Source organism: Mesocricetus auratus, unplaced genomic scaffold (assembly GCF_017639785.1).
Source record: "Mesocricetus auratus isolate SY011 unplaced genomic scaffold, BCM_Maur_2.0 Super-Scaffold_100028, whole genome shotgun sequence".
NCBI lineage: Eukaryota > Metazoa > Chordata > Mammalia > Rodentia > Cricetidae > Mesocricetus > Mesocricetus auratus.
This window is the reverse complement of record NW_024429209.1, coordinates 1,996,569-2,014,680: the sequence shown is the minus strand read 5'-3', so window position 1 is coordinate 2,014,680 and position 18,112 is coordinate 1,996,569. Positions and strand designations below refer to the sequence as shown.

The 18,112-nt window shown below is 41.6% G+C and overlaps 1 protein-coding gene across 3 annotated transcripts in view; it reads left to right on the top strand.

Moving 5' to 3' along the window:
• The window catches only part of LOC106022380 (transient receptor potential cation channel subfamily C member 4 associated protein), a 63,693-nt gene that overhangs the window by 29,795 nt on the left and 15,786 nt on the right, over positions 1-18,112 (top strand). For all 3 annotated transcript variants that reach the window (XM_040733076.1, XM_040733075.1, XM_040733077.1), the window contains exons 6-8: positions 2,668-2,796; positions 8,161-8,368; positions 15,256-15,441. In XM_040733076.1, the coding sequence (XP_040589010.1) occupies positions 2,668-2,796; positions 8,161-8,368; positions 15,256-15,441 (523 nt within the window). The remainder of the gene's footprint in view (positions 1-2,667; positions 2,797-8,160; positions 8,369-15,255; positions 15,442-18,112) is intronic.

Below are 18,112 nucleotides of genomic sequence, written 5' to 3'. Positions count from 1 at the left end.
CACTGTTTCTTGTCTTAAGGAGGATTGCAGGGGAATACTGCTAATACCACAGACGGAGAAGTAGATAAGAAAAGGAAGGATAATACAGGGTGGGTATGTAATGCACAGAAACTGGGCTGACAGAAAATACTGGTTGTAGTCTTGAGTGTCTTGTAGGTGGTGGGTTCCAGCTTCTTAATGGCCAGCACAGAGAGCGACCTGTTTGAACACCTGTGCACACTGGTATCTGTCATGGTCACATGCCGTGGATTATTATACAGACTGTGTAGTTATTGTACATTTTCTTAGAATCACTATTTTGAAATCAGAAAAATAATTATTTTGATAATTATATTTAATATTATCTTTCCAATCATTTTTAAAGACATTTTACTTTTTTTGTACCGAGCTTTCAGGATCCAGTGTGTTTCACACAGAGTGTGTGTCTGTCCGGATTAGCCGCTTTTCAGGTGCTCGTGTTGTTACAGCTGGTAACCCTGAACAGCACAGGAAGATCTCTAAGACAAAAGGCTAATTAATTGTCAAGAGTGAGCAACTGTTTTCACAACTAAAGTCCAATAATATAAAAAAGTCAGCATGGAAGAGAGTGCCTCAGTAATTGTCAACTTTACTACAAGGGTGTTTTTAGATTGCAACCTAATATTAATTGGAGACATTCTAGTAAAACAGTTGTGCTTTAAAAACTTAAGGTTGCAGAGCTGGCTCATCTGATAAAGTGTTTACCACACAAGCATAAGGACCTTAATTTGATCCCATATAACAAAGAAATGTGGTAGCTAATGTCTGTAATCGCAGTGCTGAGAGGCAGAGACAGGTGGTTTCCAGGCCTCACTGACCAGGCAACCTACACGACTTGTTGAATTCTAGGCCAGTGAGAGACTCAGCACATTTTTAAGTTCAATTGATACATTTTACCTCACTGATTATGAATTTCTCTTAGCTTATAGTACCCACTCATCAGTTTAAAATCCAAACTCTTAAACATGACTGCTGAGGTTATTTGCCAGCTAGTCCTTTTTTAAATTCTTTCATTAGCCCTTGTTTTTTATTTTGGCCTTTAAGACTCACCCATGAGCTAGGTCTGCTGTAGAGAGTGAGGTGTGAAGATAGAACACCTCTGTGACATCAGTCAGTGATGGATGGAGGTCATGGTTGGTGGAGGGTGTGGACAGCTGTAGACAGGGTGAGGCTTCAGAGGAAGAAGAGCGCCTGTGTTTAGAGTGGTTAGAGGTGACTCAACAGAGGCAATCATATGGAGGACTTGGTACATTGCTGGCCTGCTTCCATCTTTGACAATAATTTATGAATAATAGCATATGTAATTGTTATATATGCATATATGCACACACTTATGTTAGTGTATACATGTGTAGAAGTCAGGAAACAGCTTCTTGGGTGCAATTCTTTCCTTCCACCATGTGAGTTCAAGGATCAAGTTCAGGTTGTTGAGTCTGGTGGCAAGTGCCTTTACTTACCCCCAAAGCATGTTCTTGCTGGCCCCAAAGTATATTCTTGACTAAAGAAAATGACAGTCATAGATGAGATTCAGAGTGTAAATCACATGTGATTCATTAAGCAGATTAAACAGCTACCAGCAATCTGCTACAAATAATTTCAGACTTTTGTATGTTGCTATCTGTAGAAACCACATTTCATGGCAAGCTTTTTTATTCTGCAAAAGGCAAAAAGAATAGCTACATTATTTTCCCAATGGTGTATCCCATAATGTAGGCAAAGCACACTTGATTTATATGTTCTCTACCAGCAGACACTCATCTTGTTCCTGTATTGTAAATGGTTGTGACAGATTGGGACTTAGTGGGTAGTATATGCTTCAAGGGAAGAACAGTGTAGTAAAAATAGGAGTCCCTGTGTGCTTCAGTGCTAACAGCAAGTCACTCAGCCTGCCCTGAGTGAGGTGTGCCTCTGGAGGATTGATTGTCCCGACAGGTAGATACTGTGCACCTATTTGAATGACCTTTGAGTGTCAGTCAGAGGAGTGAGTTAATTGACAGCAAAGCAAACTAAGCCTGTTGGTTGCTCCAAGATCACGTTGGCTTCAAGATAATGATTAAATGAGAGAGTTTACTGCACTCTCTCATTGGAATCCTCTCAGACTCCTCTGAGATAATCTTGTGCAGGTGAAGAAATGGAGATCCAAAGGTGAGAAATGATTTGCTCAGGGTCACCTAATAGAATTAGAATTTAGTTTTTACCCTCAAAAGTTATGCTGTAGACAGCAAGCACATTCAGGTTGTAACCAGCCTGCAGAAGCCTTGCACAGCCCTCTTATGAAGTATCATGACCTCATGAATCATACGCAGGTAGCTTGATTTCTCTAGGTGGGGTTGCTCACATTAGTCAATGGACTTTTGTCCAGATGATACTGGTTGGCTCTCTAAATGGAGCCATTATGGGCTTAGACTTCATGAGCTAGCTGAAGCTGTTCATTGCCTCCTGCTTTTTTCTCATTCCTAGCTCCAAAGTCATCTCCCTGTCCTGTGGTCTCAGTGCCAGGAGTCCTTTTTTTCACGCGTCCTATATTTGTTGGCTCATGCTAGTTTTTCAGGATGGGATTGCTTTCTGTATCTGGGATAGTGCTTTGCTCTTTGTGTTTTGTGTTGTGGTCACAAGAATTCTGCCTTTTCTGCCTTCTCTCTATGACAGACGGAAGGAGTAACAAAGCGTTTGGCAGAGAAAAATGATTTTGTGATCTTCCTGTTTACACTGATGACAAGTAAGAAGACTTTCTTACAAACAGCAACACTCATCGAAGATATTTTGGGTGTTAAAAAGGTGAGCTGTGTTCTTCTGCTGTGGGAGGGTGTCTCATGTACTGGATTGTTGAGCTTGGTTAACAACTGGACAGGGATCCTTTAAAAGAAGCTCTTCCACGCCCCAATGTTAAATGCTTTGCTCTTAGATAGGTTCAGATATAAAATTAGGTTATATTCTTATGCCCATGGGTCTTTATGGCTGTGAAACATAAACACACACATATATATAAATTGAAGTCAAACAGTATGAAACACAAAACTTCACATCAATTTGGTGAATTTTTAGTGTTCCTCAATAAGATAAAATTGCTTCTCACTACCTGTCATGGTACGAATTTTTTGGAGCAGGTTTTCTGCTGTGTGCACTGGTGACTGCTCACAGAGTGGCTGCCTGTGAAGCCTTTAGTCACTAGCTTTGTTCCCTCTAGTGGCAATGTTTGGCCTTTGCTTTTTTTTTTAACATTTAAAAATCTTTATTTTGCTTCAATTTCTTTCCTTTTTTTTCTTATTAAGCTATACATTTTCCCCATTCCCCTTCCCTCCTCTCTCCTCTTCCACCCTACCCACTGCTCCCATGATCCCAATTTACTCAGAAGATCTTGTCTTTTTCCCCTTCCTAGGGAGATCCATGTATAAGTCTTAGTGGCCTTTGCCTTTTTATTTACCTTTATATTTTCCTCTACCTTTACCTTTATATTTTCCTATCAGCCTTCAGTTAAAGTTGGTTAATTGCCTTGAACATAAACACTGAAACCCTGCCATTCTTTTTGCTTTCTTTTTTAGTTTATTTTTTGCTGAAGATTCTTGTGTGTGTGGTTTTGGTTTTTGTTTTGAGACAGGATTTCTCTGTGTGTAGCCTTGGCTATCCTGGAACTTGCTTTGTAGACTAGGGTGGTCTCAAACTCACAGAGATCCTCCTGCCTCTGCTTCCCAAGTGTTGGGACTAAAGGCATATGCCACCACCGCCTGACTTTTTTTTTTTAATGGTACGAGGAATTGTATTTAGGGTCTTGGACATTCTAGGAAAGTGTTCTACCACTGAACTATTATTCTGTGTGTAGCTCATCACATGCTTGAGGTTATCTGGATGAGAGTGACACTTGGTCTCAAAAAACAGTAACAAAAAGATGAAAACATTAAAGTTTTCACACCAGAAATGCATAGACTTCCAAAAATACACCCATATACACTATGTTGGAATTTTGGTATAATGGTTGTTAGGATCTGGAGTTTACTTCTTCAATCCTATCCACGCCTCACTGTCTCACTGTTGCTGGTTAACAGATTTCTTCTTATTGCTGTGTAGTCTCCTTGAGGTTGTTGTTGCAGAAAGGAGAGTGCCCACATACTGTCACCAAGCTTCTACTTCTGCTTTCTGCAGACCCTGTCTGTTATTACCCAGGCAGAAACATCACAAGTGACCCATTGTCTATGGAACACACTCTCAGTGTGTACAGGTCCCAGACAGTCCCTTTGTGCTCTTTTATAAAATGCCTTTGTTCTTTTCTAAGAATCATGTGTTCAATCCAGTGTGTAAGAATGGCTGTCAATGCAGGAACTACATGTTCCTTGGCGGTCTCAGTGTAAGAGACAGTGATTGCTGCTTCCCAACTTTGCCCACTTGGTCCCTCATGCCTTCTTGTATCTATCAGTGTTATTCAAATTGGTGATAGGGTCTACTACATTGTGTAGGCGCCTTAATGTAATGTGTAACACTACAGTGGAAATTTGAACCACTGGCTAGGAAAAGGTACCTGCAATTCATGCAACAAACAAAAGATTAGCTGGGCGGTGGTGGCACATGCATTTAATCCCACACATAACATGTAACACACATGCACAACACTGAGTGAAGGTGCATTGCTGTGATTGGTGTAATAAAAAGCTGAATTGCCACTGACTGGGCAGAAGGTATAGGCGGGACTTCCAAGCAGAGAGAGGAAGTAAGAGGAGGAATCTAGTCGTGTGTGTGTGTGTGTGTGTGTGTGTGTGTGTGTGTGTGTGTGTGTGTGTGTGTGAGAGAGAGAGAGAGAGAGAGAGAGAGAGAGAGAGAGAGAGAGAGAGAGAGAGAGAGAGAGAGAGAGAGTGTGAGGGGGCAAGGAGACACAGGAAGCAGGATAGGCAGTATGTGACAAAAAGTAGACTAATAGAAATGGTTAATTTAAGTTATAAGAGCTAGTTAAAAACATGCCTAAAGCCAGGCAGTGATGGCTCACACATTTAATCCCAGTACTCGGGAGGCAGAGACAGGTGGATCTCTGTGAGTTTGAGGTTCATCTGATTCACAGAGTGTGTTCCAGGACAGGCTTCAAAGCTACACAGAGAAACCCTGTCTTAGAAAACAAACAAAAAAATCAAAACAAAACAAAAAACCCACAACAAACAACCAAGCCTAAACTAAAGCCACACTTTCATATTAAGTCTCCATGTCATTATTTGTGAGCTGGCAGCCCAAAGAAAAATCCAACTGCAGTGCGCGCACACACACATATACATGCACACCTACCCATACATATATATATATATATATGCACATGCCATATACATATACACACATATACAAGTACATACACATGCACACAATTCATATACACACATGCACATCTACCTACACACACAAATACACACAATTAAATAAAATATAACTAGAAAAACATTTTAAAGGAAGTGCAAAAACTAGGGAGTATGGAAATGACTTGCTGGATAAAACACTTGCTGTGCAAGTGTTAGGACTGGAGTTTGAATCTCCAACTCCCACATAAAAACCAAGCTGTCAGGGTGGTCCATGTGTAATCCATGAAAGCATAGACAAGGGACCCTGGGCAAGCTGACTAGTTCAGCAAGGCAAATAGGCAAATGCCATGTTTCAATAAACAAGATAGATTGAGATCCAGTAAGATACTTAATGTCAGCCTCTGGTCACCACATGCATCATACACACTTGAACACACATGTGAATGTGTGTACACATACATTCAACAAAAGAATTGAGAACACTAGAGTAAACCCAGGTCTGTCTATCAGCTACATAGAACAGATCCCAGTGTGTCATGCAAGGATATTGTTTAAAGATGTTCTTTCCCCAACATTTTATTGACTTGTGATGGAAAACATTTGTCATTGTTCAGAATTCTTTAGAGTCTGGCTACTGCCCTAGGAAAAGTTCTCCATGGACATCAAACAACAATACTTAGGGTACCACTGTTTCCGAGTAGAAGACTAAAAGTAAGCCTGTGACCCATATCTCTTCACAGACTGAGTATAATAAAGTGTTAGGCGTGACTGGTGCAGGGGGTAAAAACACAGCTGAATAGGGAAGTAACTGTAGGCTGCTTGCCGTTTTCATAAAATTAAAATGTAAAACTTTTTAATGACAAAGTAATTCATAGCAGTGCTCACCTGACAGAGGCTCACACAGTGAAAAAAAGCCCATTATGCTTTATAGCATGTATCAAATATTAAATCTAAAAATTAGTGAAGCCGAGTGTATGTAATCTTTATTCTAGGGAGGCTGAGGCAGGGGATTACTGGAAGTCCAAGTCCAGCCTAAGCTATAGCATGAGTTTTAAACAAGCCTAAGTTATAGTGAAATACCCCATCTCATAGCCAACAACAATAAAAAGTGGGCGTGGGGTGGTGGGACCTGGTTATACCCTGAGTTGGATAGGGCTGGAAGGATGGAGAAGCCGAGAGTCATACACTGGGTTAGGTGAGCTGCAGGACTGGAGGAGCTGAAAGAGTGTCTAATGATAACGTAGTAGCTGACATCGATGTGCACTGACTGGGGACAGAACAGACAACTGTCCCCAAATGCTTCCTTCTTAAAAAAAAAAAAAAACCACTGTCTTCACCACGTCCAGGAATCATTTGCCTGATTAGTGCACAGTTACTGAGCTCCTTGCCACTGGAAGCTATGTGTTAGGGCTCTAAAGAAAAGACAAGGCCTAGTGTCAGATTATTTGGGAAATAGATGCAGGACAAATAATTAAACATTTCTATTCAGAGACAGAAAAATAGCCAATCTAGTAGAAGTAGATTAGTGGGATGAGAGAAAGCAGGTGCTATCTGTAGAATATATGATGGTTTAAAACATGAAAAGCTCATGGAGTATACACACTGATTTTAAAGAAGGAAAAGCAAGAGGTTATAAACATTTTTGTTTATTTTATATGTATAGGTGTTTTGCCTGCATGTATGTATGTGCACCAATTGCATACAGTGCCTGTAGAGGTCAGAAGGTGTTAGCTTCCCTGGAGCTGGAGTTACAGACAGTTGTGAGCTGCCATGTGGCTGCTGGTAATTGAACCTGGGTCCTCTGGGAGAGCAGCCAGTGCTCTTAACCACTCAGCCATCTCTCCAGCCCAGAAAGAAGCTTTTAAAAAAAAAAAGAGATCTGATATTCTTGATAAATGATAGAGCATTTATCAGGTTCTATCAGTAAAAAACACCTGTCACGGGCTCCTTGGGAAGAAAATGAAGTTTATTTGGCTTACAGACAGTAAGTTCAAAGTTCAGACAGCGTAACCTGAGTGGCTGCATCCCTTCATGGCAGATAGCAGCATGGAGTTTGAGAGAGTCACAAAGAGACTGGATGGGACCAAATGGGACTTTATACTTTTTCCCCACAGCTACCAAGGAGTTCTAGAGGGAGCCACCTTCTAGCAGGATACCCTAATTTTCTAAGGGTCTCTTCAGGGTCCACCACCTCCCAGCAACTCTAAGAGCCTAGTTCTCTATGTATGAGTGTGTGGTGAGCCTGAAATTATACAGCTAGGAATAGAAGGAACATTCTTTTACGTGATAGAGCACACCTGTTAAAAATTACAGCGAACATTAATTTTAAAACTTTGGAAGTGTGTCTGATAAAACCAAGAAGGTAAATTCTATACTGTGTACATATATGTAAGGACCATCTATCTGTAGGGATGCTGACTGCAACATTCATTTGTAGTGAGGAGTCACAGTTCACCTAAGTGTGCATAGAGGAGAGCAAAACACCATGTAGTAAAGCAATGAGAAAGAATTAACTAGAGCCACTTATTGGAGGGTCTATATAGATTTCAGTGTGATTTACAAAACTTGAATGGTAGGTTTTTAAAAAGGGAATAAAATGTGCTGCCAGAACCAAGGCAGATGGTGGGAACAGTTGTGCTTACAGGGTAAGTGTAACCTCTATACTAACTGTGAGATAGTTGAGTCTCATTCTGTTACTAGTAGGGAAAGAGATTCCAGAACTTAGCTGAGGTTGCACAACTGAGGCCTACAGAGCTGGGATTTGAATCCAAGTGGTCTCACTGCTGGGCCCAGAGGAGGAATGCAAGGAGGACACTTACAGCTTCTTGAGGAATTGAGCATGGGGATTGTCTATTTGTGTCTTCCATAGGAAATGATTCGGCTAGATGAAGTTCCTAATCTGAGTTCCTTAGTATCCAATTTCGATCAGCAGCAGCTTGCTAACTTCTGCCGGATTCTGGCTGTCACCATTTCAGAGATGGACACAGGGAATGATGACAAACACACGCTTCTTGCCAAAAATGCTCAGCAGAAGAAGAGCTTGAGCTTGGGGCCTTCTGCCGCTGAAATCAACCAAGGTAAAGAGCTCTCAGTATTCCCAGATTGTATTTGAATCCCTTTGTAAATCACCCGGCTCTTAATATCTACATGTCATCAGTTATTAGGGCCTCTGGGGTCTATTTGGAGGATGTAAATTTTATATATCTTTTTTTTTTTTATGTTACAGGACAAAGTTCAATAGCTTTAGTTGTTTTTTTTTTTTAATGTATCCAGAAGTTCAAAATAACCTACTATCTAGTTAGAATTACTACTGCATGTTTCAGCCTTTCAATAGACATGGTATATACCTAGTGTTTTTTCATGGCAGCATTGTGGTAACAGAAGACCAGAACAGCCCACATGTTCATCGTTGAGAGGCCACTTACATTACAGAATGTTTGCACAATAAAAAATGGGATAGCTTTAAAAAGAGTGACAATACAGCTATACACTGGTATAGAAAAATCTACAGAAAATATTCTTTATAAAAAGGGAAACATAGGCCGGGCGGTGGTGGCGCACGCCTTTAATCCCAGCACTCGGGAGGCAGAGGCAGGCGGATCTCTGTGAGTTCGAGGCCAGGCTGGACCGACAGCCTCCAAAACAGAGAAACCCTGTCTCATAAAAACCAAAAAAAAAAAAAAAAAAAAAAAAAAAAAAAGGGAACCGTAGGTCCAGGACTGTAGCTCAGTGGTAGAGGGTGCTTGCTTATCGCAGGCCCTGGGTTCGGTCCCTAGCAGTTGAGGTAGGTGAGGCGTGGAGATAGAAAAGATGGGATACTTTACTGTAAGACAGGGAAGACGGATAAGACTACACAGTCATTTGTTCACATGCAGTATACATGAAAACTGTAAGATACAAAACTGTCAAATGCTTACCTGCTAGAAGTATTTGGCAGCACTGCTGGAACTTCTTACTGTATGCTTCTCAGGCTGTTTGATTTAGAACACTGTGTTTGAGGATTTAAACAAAAACAAAACCCCACGTGCTTCTAATCTACTCCAATGTCTGTCTTTTTAGTGGTGTAGGGGGTGGAACTCAATGCCTTGTGTATGCTAAGCTAATATATGATGGACGAGCCCCCATTTTGAGATAAGGTCTGTAGGCAGAGTTTTCCCATCCCAGCAGCTGCTTCCAAACTACCACTCAGAAGCTTATATTAATTGTAAGTGCTCATCTGAAAGCTCAACTTGTTACTAGTTAAGTGAACCCATATTTCTTATTTACACTGTTACATGGCTCATAGCTTGTTGCCTCATTCTCTGCGTATCCTGCCTCCCCTGACTCCACCCTTTTTATCCTATCATTCTGAGTTTGGTTTCCCCCCAACTTTCCCCTGTTCAGCTCCTGGCCAGTCAGCTTGTTTATTAAACAAGTCATAGAGACACATATTCACACAGTGTACACAAGGGTTATTCCCCAGCAAAGGTCTTTTCAAGTTTGCCCAGGGTAGCCTTAAACTCACTGTGAGTCTAGGCTACCCTCCAGTTGAGCCACCTTCCTTATGATAATCTGTTGCCAGTCTCCTTCCAGAGATAACATACACATTCCTCGTCATGGGACAGGGGACAAGGAGGGGGAAAAAGTAAATGGAAGTATAAAGTAGCTACCATTCTATTCTGCCTGTCTGCTTTGAATTAACTTTACTCTAAAATATTCCGTTCCTATACATATAAAACTGGACAGCTCAATTTACAAATAGATAATATTCCATATGTAAGCATATCATAATTATCCCGATATCCTATTGATACAAATTTGATTTGTTTCAGGTCTTTGTTTCTACAAATAGCACCCTTGAATAATAGGGTACAGTGGGCTGGGTATTTTAATTTTTGCTTTGATGGTTAACCCTGCAGGAAAATTGCTAGTCTTGTCACTTGTGCTCTTTGCACCTTATCCAATGCAGGCCCTTTTTGAATTGCTTGATACTTAGCTAAGCTGACAAGTTTTTTTTAAAAAGGTGTTTTGTTTTTTTCCTCACTGTAATTGTTCTACATTAAGATAAAGGTCCCTATATTAGTCAAGGATTCCCTAAAGAAACAATGTATAGAAATAAGTATATTTCATTAAGTCAGCTTATGTTAAACTAGCAACAGTGGCTGTCTTTTTATCTAAAGGCTGAGAGCCCAGTTGCTCAGGCCTTGAACCTAGTGCCTCATTAGTCAGAGAATTCAGTGTCTGCCTCACACTGGAGAAACTGAGTTTGAGAGGCTCGTGCCTCTCAATCCTAGTCTGCTGCCAAAAACCTGGTGGGTTCTTAGAGTGCCTCTAGTCCTCTGTCAGTGAGGGAAGCCTGGTTCTGAGTGCTGCCAATTCCTTCTAAAACAGCAGCAGGGTAGGTAAATTAACTAGGTCTTGAGAGGGAAGCAGTGATCTTCCTTCTGCCATACCAGAAAGTGCCACCATGTTTGGGGTCGGTCTCCCCATAGTAGTTAAGACAATCAGGGAAATTTATCAGATGAGGGTCCCTCAAGTGATTGTAATTTGTGACAAGTTGACATTAAAACGAACTGTCACACTCAGATGACATAAAATTAACCACTTTTGAGTGAACAATTCATTGGCATTTAAAATATTTTTAAGTTGCACAACTTCACCTTTGATGAAGTTCCATGACATTTCCACCTCTCCAGAATGAAATGCTACACACAATAAGCAATTATTCCTTGTTCCCCTTCCTGTAGACTTCTGCCAGCCTCTAGCCTGTTTTCTGCCCCTGTGGTTTTATCTTGAATATAAATAAATACCAACAGGATCATTTAATATGTGACCTTTTGTACATGGTTTCTTTTTACTTGGCATAATGTTCTCTGAGGTCACTGACATTGTGACGTGTCATTATTTCATTCCTCTGGCTAGATAATGTTCATGGTATGTATGTACCACATTGTATCCACCCCTTTACCTGTCAGTAAACATCCAGGCTGTTTCCCTCTTTAGACTGTTGTCAGTGGTGCTGCTGTGAGCACACGTGCATTTGAGTACTCACTGTCAGTTCTTCGAGTATGTGCCTAAAAAAGGAATCGATGGGCCAGCTGTCTTGTTCATAAACAGCAACCACTGTGAACCCTCAGAGCACAGGCTGGTCTCACATTCCTGTGCCCATTTGATCTTTTTTACCTTGTTCTCCTGAGCAGCAAGAATACAAGCATTGCCAGGTGGTAGTGGCACACACCTTTGATGCCAGCACCTAGTAGGCAGAGGCAGGTGGATCTCTGTGAGTTGGAGGCCAGCCTGGTCTACAGAGCGAGTTCCAGGACAGCTAAGGTTACACAGAGAAATCCTGTTTTGAACCCCCACACCCCACAAAAAAATTGAGTGCAAGTGATGTGCTACTACACTTGGCATATAATACACATGCATGTGTGTGTATGTTCTCAGTCAAGGTCTCATGTAGCCCATGGTGACCTTGAGCTTTCTGTGTTTCTTGGACAGCTGATTTTCCGGCCATCACGTTCTGAGTGCTGGGGTCACAGGAATGTGCCACCGTGTCCAATTTATGCAGTGCTGGGAATCAAAAGCAGGGCTTCCTCCAGTCTAGGCAAGCACTGTACCAACTGAGCATCATCCCCAGTCACCAGATAGTGACTTTTTACAAACGTTACCTAATACAGTTACACACAAAATTAAGTGCTATCTTGACAGCATGAAATACCTAGTTGTTAATTTTTAATGATTATATGTTACATGGCTTAGAAAAATTCAGATTCAGAAAGGTGTTCATTGAAGACCCCTTCCCTTGGTGTAGTTTGATTCAACTGTTTCCTTGGCTGTTTTAATGGCAACTATTGCCGTTGGTATCTCTTGTTATCCTAGGGAGATTTGATGCTATTTATATAAGCAAATATAGACTGTTGTCTCATTTTAAAGGAGATCAAAAGGCAGAACTAGGTTTTGAACCCAGTCTCCTTGCTGTCAAAGTTGATTATGGTCTCTTGTGCTCATCAGAACTTGGTTTGTTTATTACTGATGAAATGTGGTCCAGAGGAAAGAGGTTGATTACTTAGTACAATTCTTCTTTACCTTGAAGAAAATGCTCATCCTTTTTTCCTCACAGAAAACTGAGAAACTGAAGACAAGTAGGTTTTCTTTTGTTTTGAGGCAATTTTTTTGTTATGTATCCCAGGCTGTCCTTGAACGTGGGACCCTCCTGTACTATCACACTCAGTATTTTTTTCAGTTATATTAATGTGTATTAATTAATGTAATAATAAATTTCATTATAAATACTTATGGTACTTTTTTTTTTTGGTTTTGATTTGAGACAGAGCCTCTCTTTGTAGCGCTGGCTAGCCTGAAACTCACTCACTGTTGGCTATCCTCCAACTTACAGGGAGATGAACCTGCTTCTGCCTCCCAGGTGCTCAGATTCAAGGTGTGCACCACCATGCCTGGCTCATGACTTTTCATATGTGTGCATAATGTACTTTTATCAACGCTCTCATTACCCTCTTGTTCTCCCCCTCCAGCCATCCCTTACTGTTTTGTGTTTGTGTCTATGTGTCTGTGTGTGCACACACTTGTATATCATTGCATTTTATTAGGGTGGGTTTTTTTGTTTGTTTTTTTACAGTATCCTAGAAGAGGGTTTATTTGCAAGAGCATTGGTCTCTTACCAGTTACACACTAAGTGGTGTAACACTTAGTGGTTACACCACTAAGAAAGTCTTTCTTTCCCCCCGGTGACAATTAATTTCCTATAGATACTCAAATAGGGGTGAGAGCTAATGATCCCATTCTTTTGAGATACTTTTGTCTGCCTATAAGTCCTTAGGGAGGATTGGGCCCTATGGGCTCTTCCTCCACCCCATGGTGTGATGTTGGCAGATCAGTTGTATGCAGGTCTTGCTCTGGTAAGCAGAATTGCTGTAAGGTGAAGAGTTCAGCAATAATGTTGTGCATCCCAGATAGCAGCCTTCACCCCTCCCTATACCTTGTACACTCTTTCCCTGTCATTCTTAGATTCTTCCTGCCTCCCCTTCTTCTATGTTCCCTGAGCCTTGAAGGGTAATCTGAATGCCAGCTTATGGCATAGCATTCAGGCATCTTTTGCTCTCAGCACTTGAACTAGTTAATGAATCTCTGCAGTTACCACTGTCAGGTGTAAAAGGGAGCCTCTGACCAACACTGAGAGCAGCAGTTTGATAGGCACATTGTGTCCATTTAGTAAAACAGCAGCAGTAGCTTCCCCACTGTGGTCTGTGACCTACTTGAGCACTGGTTTTTGACCAGGCATATAGTACCAAACATAGAGTTCCTCCTATGGAGCAGGCTTCGGCCCCAATCAGAAAGCAGTTGGTTACTCCACTATGAACTTGCCACTTGTACACCCCTGGGCACTTTTGATGGCCGTTCTCCCCCAGCAGCTTCAGTAACACCTTCTGGTACTTGTGTTACTCCAGAAAGTGGGAAGAAGCCCATATTCATTCCAGCTTCATTTCCCCAAGTGTATGGTGTCTTCAGCAATGAGGTCTCATGTACCAAGTTTTTCTCTGTCCTACCTGCCAGCTCCCAAAAAGCTACACAGAGACTTATTAGTTATGAAAGCTCAGCAAATAGCTTAGACTTGTTTCTAACCAGCTCTTATAACTTAAATTAACCCATTTCTATTAATTTATGTGCTGCTACATGGCTCATGGCTTGTTATCTCATCTCCTACACGCCCTGCTTCCTCTGAGACTGGCTGTTGATTCCACCACCTTCTTCCCAGCATTCTCTGCCGCCCAAAAATCCTTCCTATCTATTGGCCATTTAGCTTTTTAATAAACCTATCACAGTGACATATCTTCACACAGTATAAAGGAATAGTCCACAACATTCCTCCCTTTTTGTCTAAGTAGAAAGGAAAGGTTTTAATTTTAACGTAATAAAACTATAAATAATAGGAACAATTGTCAGGTAAAAATTACATTTACAACATCTAGTCCATTTGTATGTGGTATATTTGGAGAAAATACTTCATTATTTATTCTATCTTGATGAGTCCAAAGCTCTGTACATAATTTACCTTTTACCATAACTCATAAAACTGCAACTATAAGTACTTAGTCTTCAGTTCCATCAAAGACCCCAGAAGGACATATCACCTGAGTAAACAGGAAGTGCAGTGCAAACCACCTCCAAACCTGTAGAAATGGCAGACGTCTGGCTGCCTGGACAGTCACCCAAGGTTCCTCTGCAACATTGGGCCATCCATCTTCTGCCAATAGGCCAAGAATATCTGGCAGACTCTTTATAAAGCAGGAATTTTTAAGGACTGTTGTGTGGTTTGAAAGAAAATGGCCCCAAAAGGAAGTGGCACTATTACAGTGGTAGCCTTGTTGGAGGAAGTGTGTGTCACTGTGGGAGGCAGACTTTGAGGTCTCTTATCTCAAGCTTCACTCAGTGTGACAGTCATTTGGCTTCCTCTGCCTTCTGGTCAAGATGTAGCCGTCACCAGCATGACTGCATATACACTGCCATCCTCCCTGTCGTGTTGAACCTCTGGAACTATAATATATCTGTGTACTACATGGGTGTCTGATGCCCACAGAGGCCAGAAGAGGCCGTCATATCCCCTGGAACTGGATTTAGAGACAGTTGAGAGCTACTATGTGGTGCTGGGAATTGAACGCAGGCCCTCTGGAAAAGCCAGCCTCTTTAAGCTTCTGAGTCATCTCTCCAGCCTCTTGGCATTTTGTTTTTAAAAGGGTAGCTCTAGCTCCTATCACAGTAGTCTTTCCTGGCTGGATGGGGTAGCACATGTCAATAATCCTAGCACTTGGAAGGTAGAAGCCAGGGGATCCGGAATTCAAGGCCAGCCTGGGCCTTTGAGACTCTTTTCTCAACTGAAGACAACAAAAGGGACAAAGGAGCCATCCCTGTCACAGTTGGGGGCTGCAGAGCTGTTTTATAAATGCCTTCTCCTTTTTTTCCTGTCTAGCTGCTCTTCTCAGCATCCCTGGCTTCGTGGAACGGCTTTGCAAACTGGCAACTAGAAAAGTGTCGGAGTCAACAGGCACAGCCAGCTTCCTTCAGGAGTTGGAGGAGTGGTACACATGGCTAGACAATGCGTTGGTGCTAGATGCCCTGATGCGAGTGGCCAGTGAGGAGTCTGAACACAATCAAGGTACTTTCTGTGGGTCTCCTGAGTGGTGAGTTTTTTTTTCTGGGGCCCTTGGAAACATTGTTGGTCTCCTTTCTGTGGAGAATTAAGAATGCTTATGATAGACTTTTCCCTAAGGTGGTCCTACACCAGGACTGTATTAAAACTTTAATAAGTTCCACTTCACTTTATAAAAAGAAATAAAAATCAGAATTTGTATAATAAATAAATTGAATTAGGGATGCAGAGACAACTCAAAATAAGAACCCTATACCACATGGCTTCGTGGCAGATTCTACCAGCATTTAAGCTCTTCCATAAAGGAAACACTTCTTAGCTCATTCTTTGAGAGGAGTTCTATCCTTGTAACAAAACGAGATCACAAGAAAAGAAAGTTACAGACTGCCAGGCGGTGGTGGCGCACGCCTTTAATCCCAGTGCTCAGGAGGCAGAGGCAGGCGGATCTCTGTGAGTTCGAGGCCAAGCTGGACTGACAGCCTCCAAAACAATACAGAGAAACCCTGTCTCGTAAAACCAAAAAAAAAAAAAAGATAAAGAAAAAGTTACAGACTAACATCTTACGCATGTAGATGTAAAAATTGGGAGTATACAGATTGCCCTAAGGGACCCTGAAGACAGTTTTCAGGTCTCTGATGTGAACGTTGGGTTCCAGAGAGGTGTGCAGGGTGCCTCTGGGAAGCACACAGAGTGCAGAGCAAACGGAAGGGGAGTCTCCCTGACTCGTTCTCCCAGATGTGGCATCTGAAGCACAGCAGCAGATTAATCATAGATTCGACTTCATAAAAGTCTTAAAAACATCACCAAGAAACTGAAAAGACAGACCAGCAGGACAGAATGGCTTTGCAAACCATGTCTGTAAAAGGGACTTGAATATAGAATGTGTAAAGAGGTCTAGGGGTGTAATTTGCCTGGCACATGTGAGACCCTGTGTTCAGTGCCCAGTACTGACCAAAAGTGTTAATTGATTAAATGAAAAAAAGAACATACGGCTAAAGAAATGGCCCAGCTGTTATTGCTCTTTTAGAGGACCTGAATGTGATTTCCAGGAATCCTGAGCCCTCTTCTGACCTCACACAAACACAAACATGCACATGAATCAAAAAACAAAACAAAGCATGTAAAGAACATTGTAGAGGAATAATAAAAAGACAACTCATTCCAAAATATAGACAGGGATCAAAATAGACATTTTTCCAAACAGAAAAAAAAGACCAAATATACATGAAAGCTACCCAACAGCTTTTGCCATTTAAAAAACTACAAATTAAATCAGGCAACAATTCATACTCCATTCTTTCCTTTCCCTTCTCCTAACATCCCATCACCTCCCACCCCCTCACCCCCACCAGCTGCCTTCTCCTGTGCTTACTTACAGGAGCTGCCCTCTCCACCCCTCTCTCATAGATACTCATTACTTCTGGCATTGCATGTGTACCTGTCTGGACCTCCTCCTCCCATAGCTGTGTCCTCCTGCAGGCCTCCCCACAGCTCTACAGAGTCAGGTTAAATAATAGTGTTCAAGACTCAAGTGTGGCCAAGGCAAGAGTGTGTGTGCTGCTGCCCAGTCTCCTTAGACCACTGGACTCTCCCGATGTTCTGGGTGCTGGTGAGGGTGTCCCGCTGGGGATGGAGTGAGCCTGCCTTTTCTCCTGTGCAGAGAAAAGTAGATTAAATGGATACCACTTTTTCACTTAGATTTTTTTTAATAGTACATTTTTCCTTTAGCTTTGCCTGCTGCCACTTAGGTTACTAAGATGAGCACACAGACTGACAAAAAAGAAAGCACAAGTGTCTAATTTACAGTTAGACGACAGTGAGGAATCCCAGTCTGCTGAGTGTGGCAGCACATGCCATCAGTCCCATCACATGGAAGGCAGTGGCAGGTTGATGTCTGAGTTCAAGCCTGTCTTGATCCACATAGCAAGTTCCAGGCTAGCAAGGCCTACAGTGTGAGACCTTCCCTGAAATAAATAAGTTAAATTAAAAAAACAAAAGCCCAACAGTGGTGGCACACGTCTTTAATCTCAGCACTCAGGAGGCAGAAGCAGATAGATAGATCTCTGTGGGTTTAAGGCCAGCCTGGTCTACACAGGGTTCCAGAACAGCCAGGACTACACGAGAAACTTTGTATTGAAAAATCAAATGAATAAATAAAAATAAAAACAAAAACTTCAGTGGGTTATTGCCTGTGATTATAGATAACAAGTATATGCTATATTATTATATATCTCAAAAAATATAGAGAATTTTGGATGTTTGAAAAGGTAGTGTTTAACTTGATCAAGCCATTCATTAAGCAATGTATATGTATCTTATCAAAACTTCATATAATATGCCCCATTAATAGATACAGTATGTTTTTATGTATTAGTTAACTTCAAAATTATAACAGGCAAGCATTAGCAGAAGAATTTTTTTTTACTTAACATCCTTGTATGTTGTTTACTTGTGCGGGCATTGTACTAAGCACCTGCTGTATGTTAATTCTTTCTATCCTTTTAACAGTAGCAGGTACTTGCTACTGATATCACCACTGTCTCACAAATGAGGATAACTAGGAAGCACGAAGAAGTCACTCAACTTCTTCACCACCACAGAGCCAGGCTAGACCTGCAGCCTGACTCCGTGTCTGTGCTCTTAGCTGCTGCACCATGCTGCTGCTTGTCATCTTTGT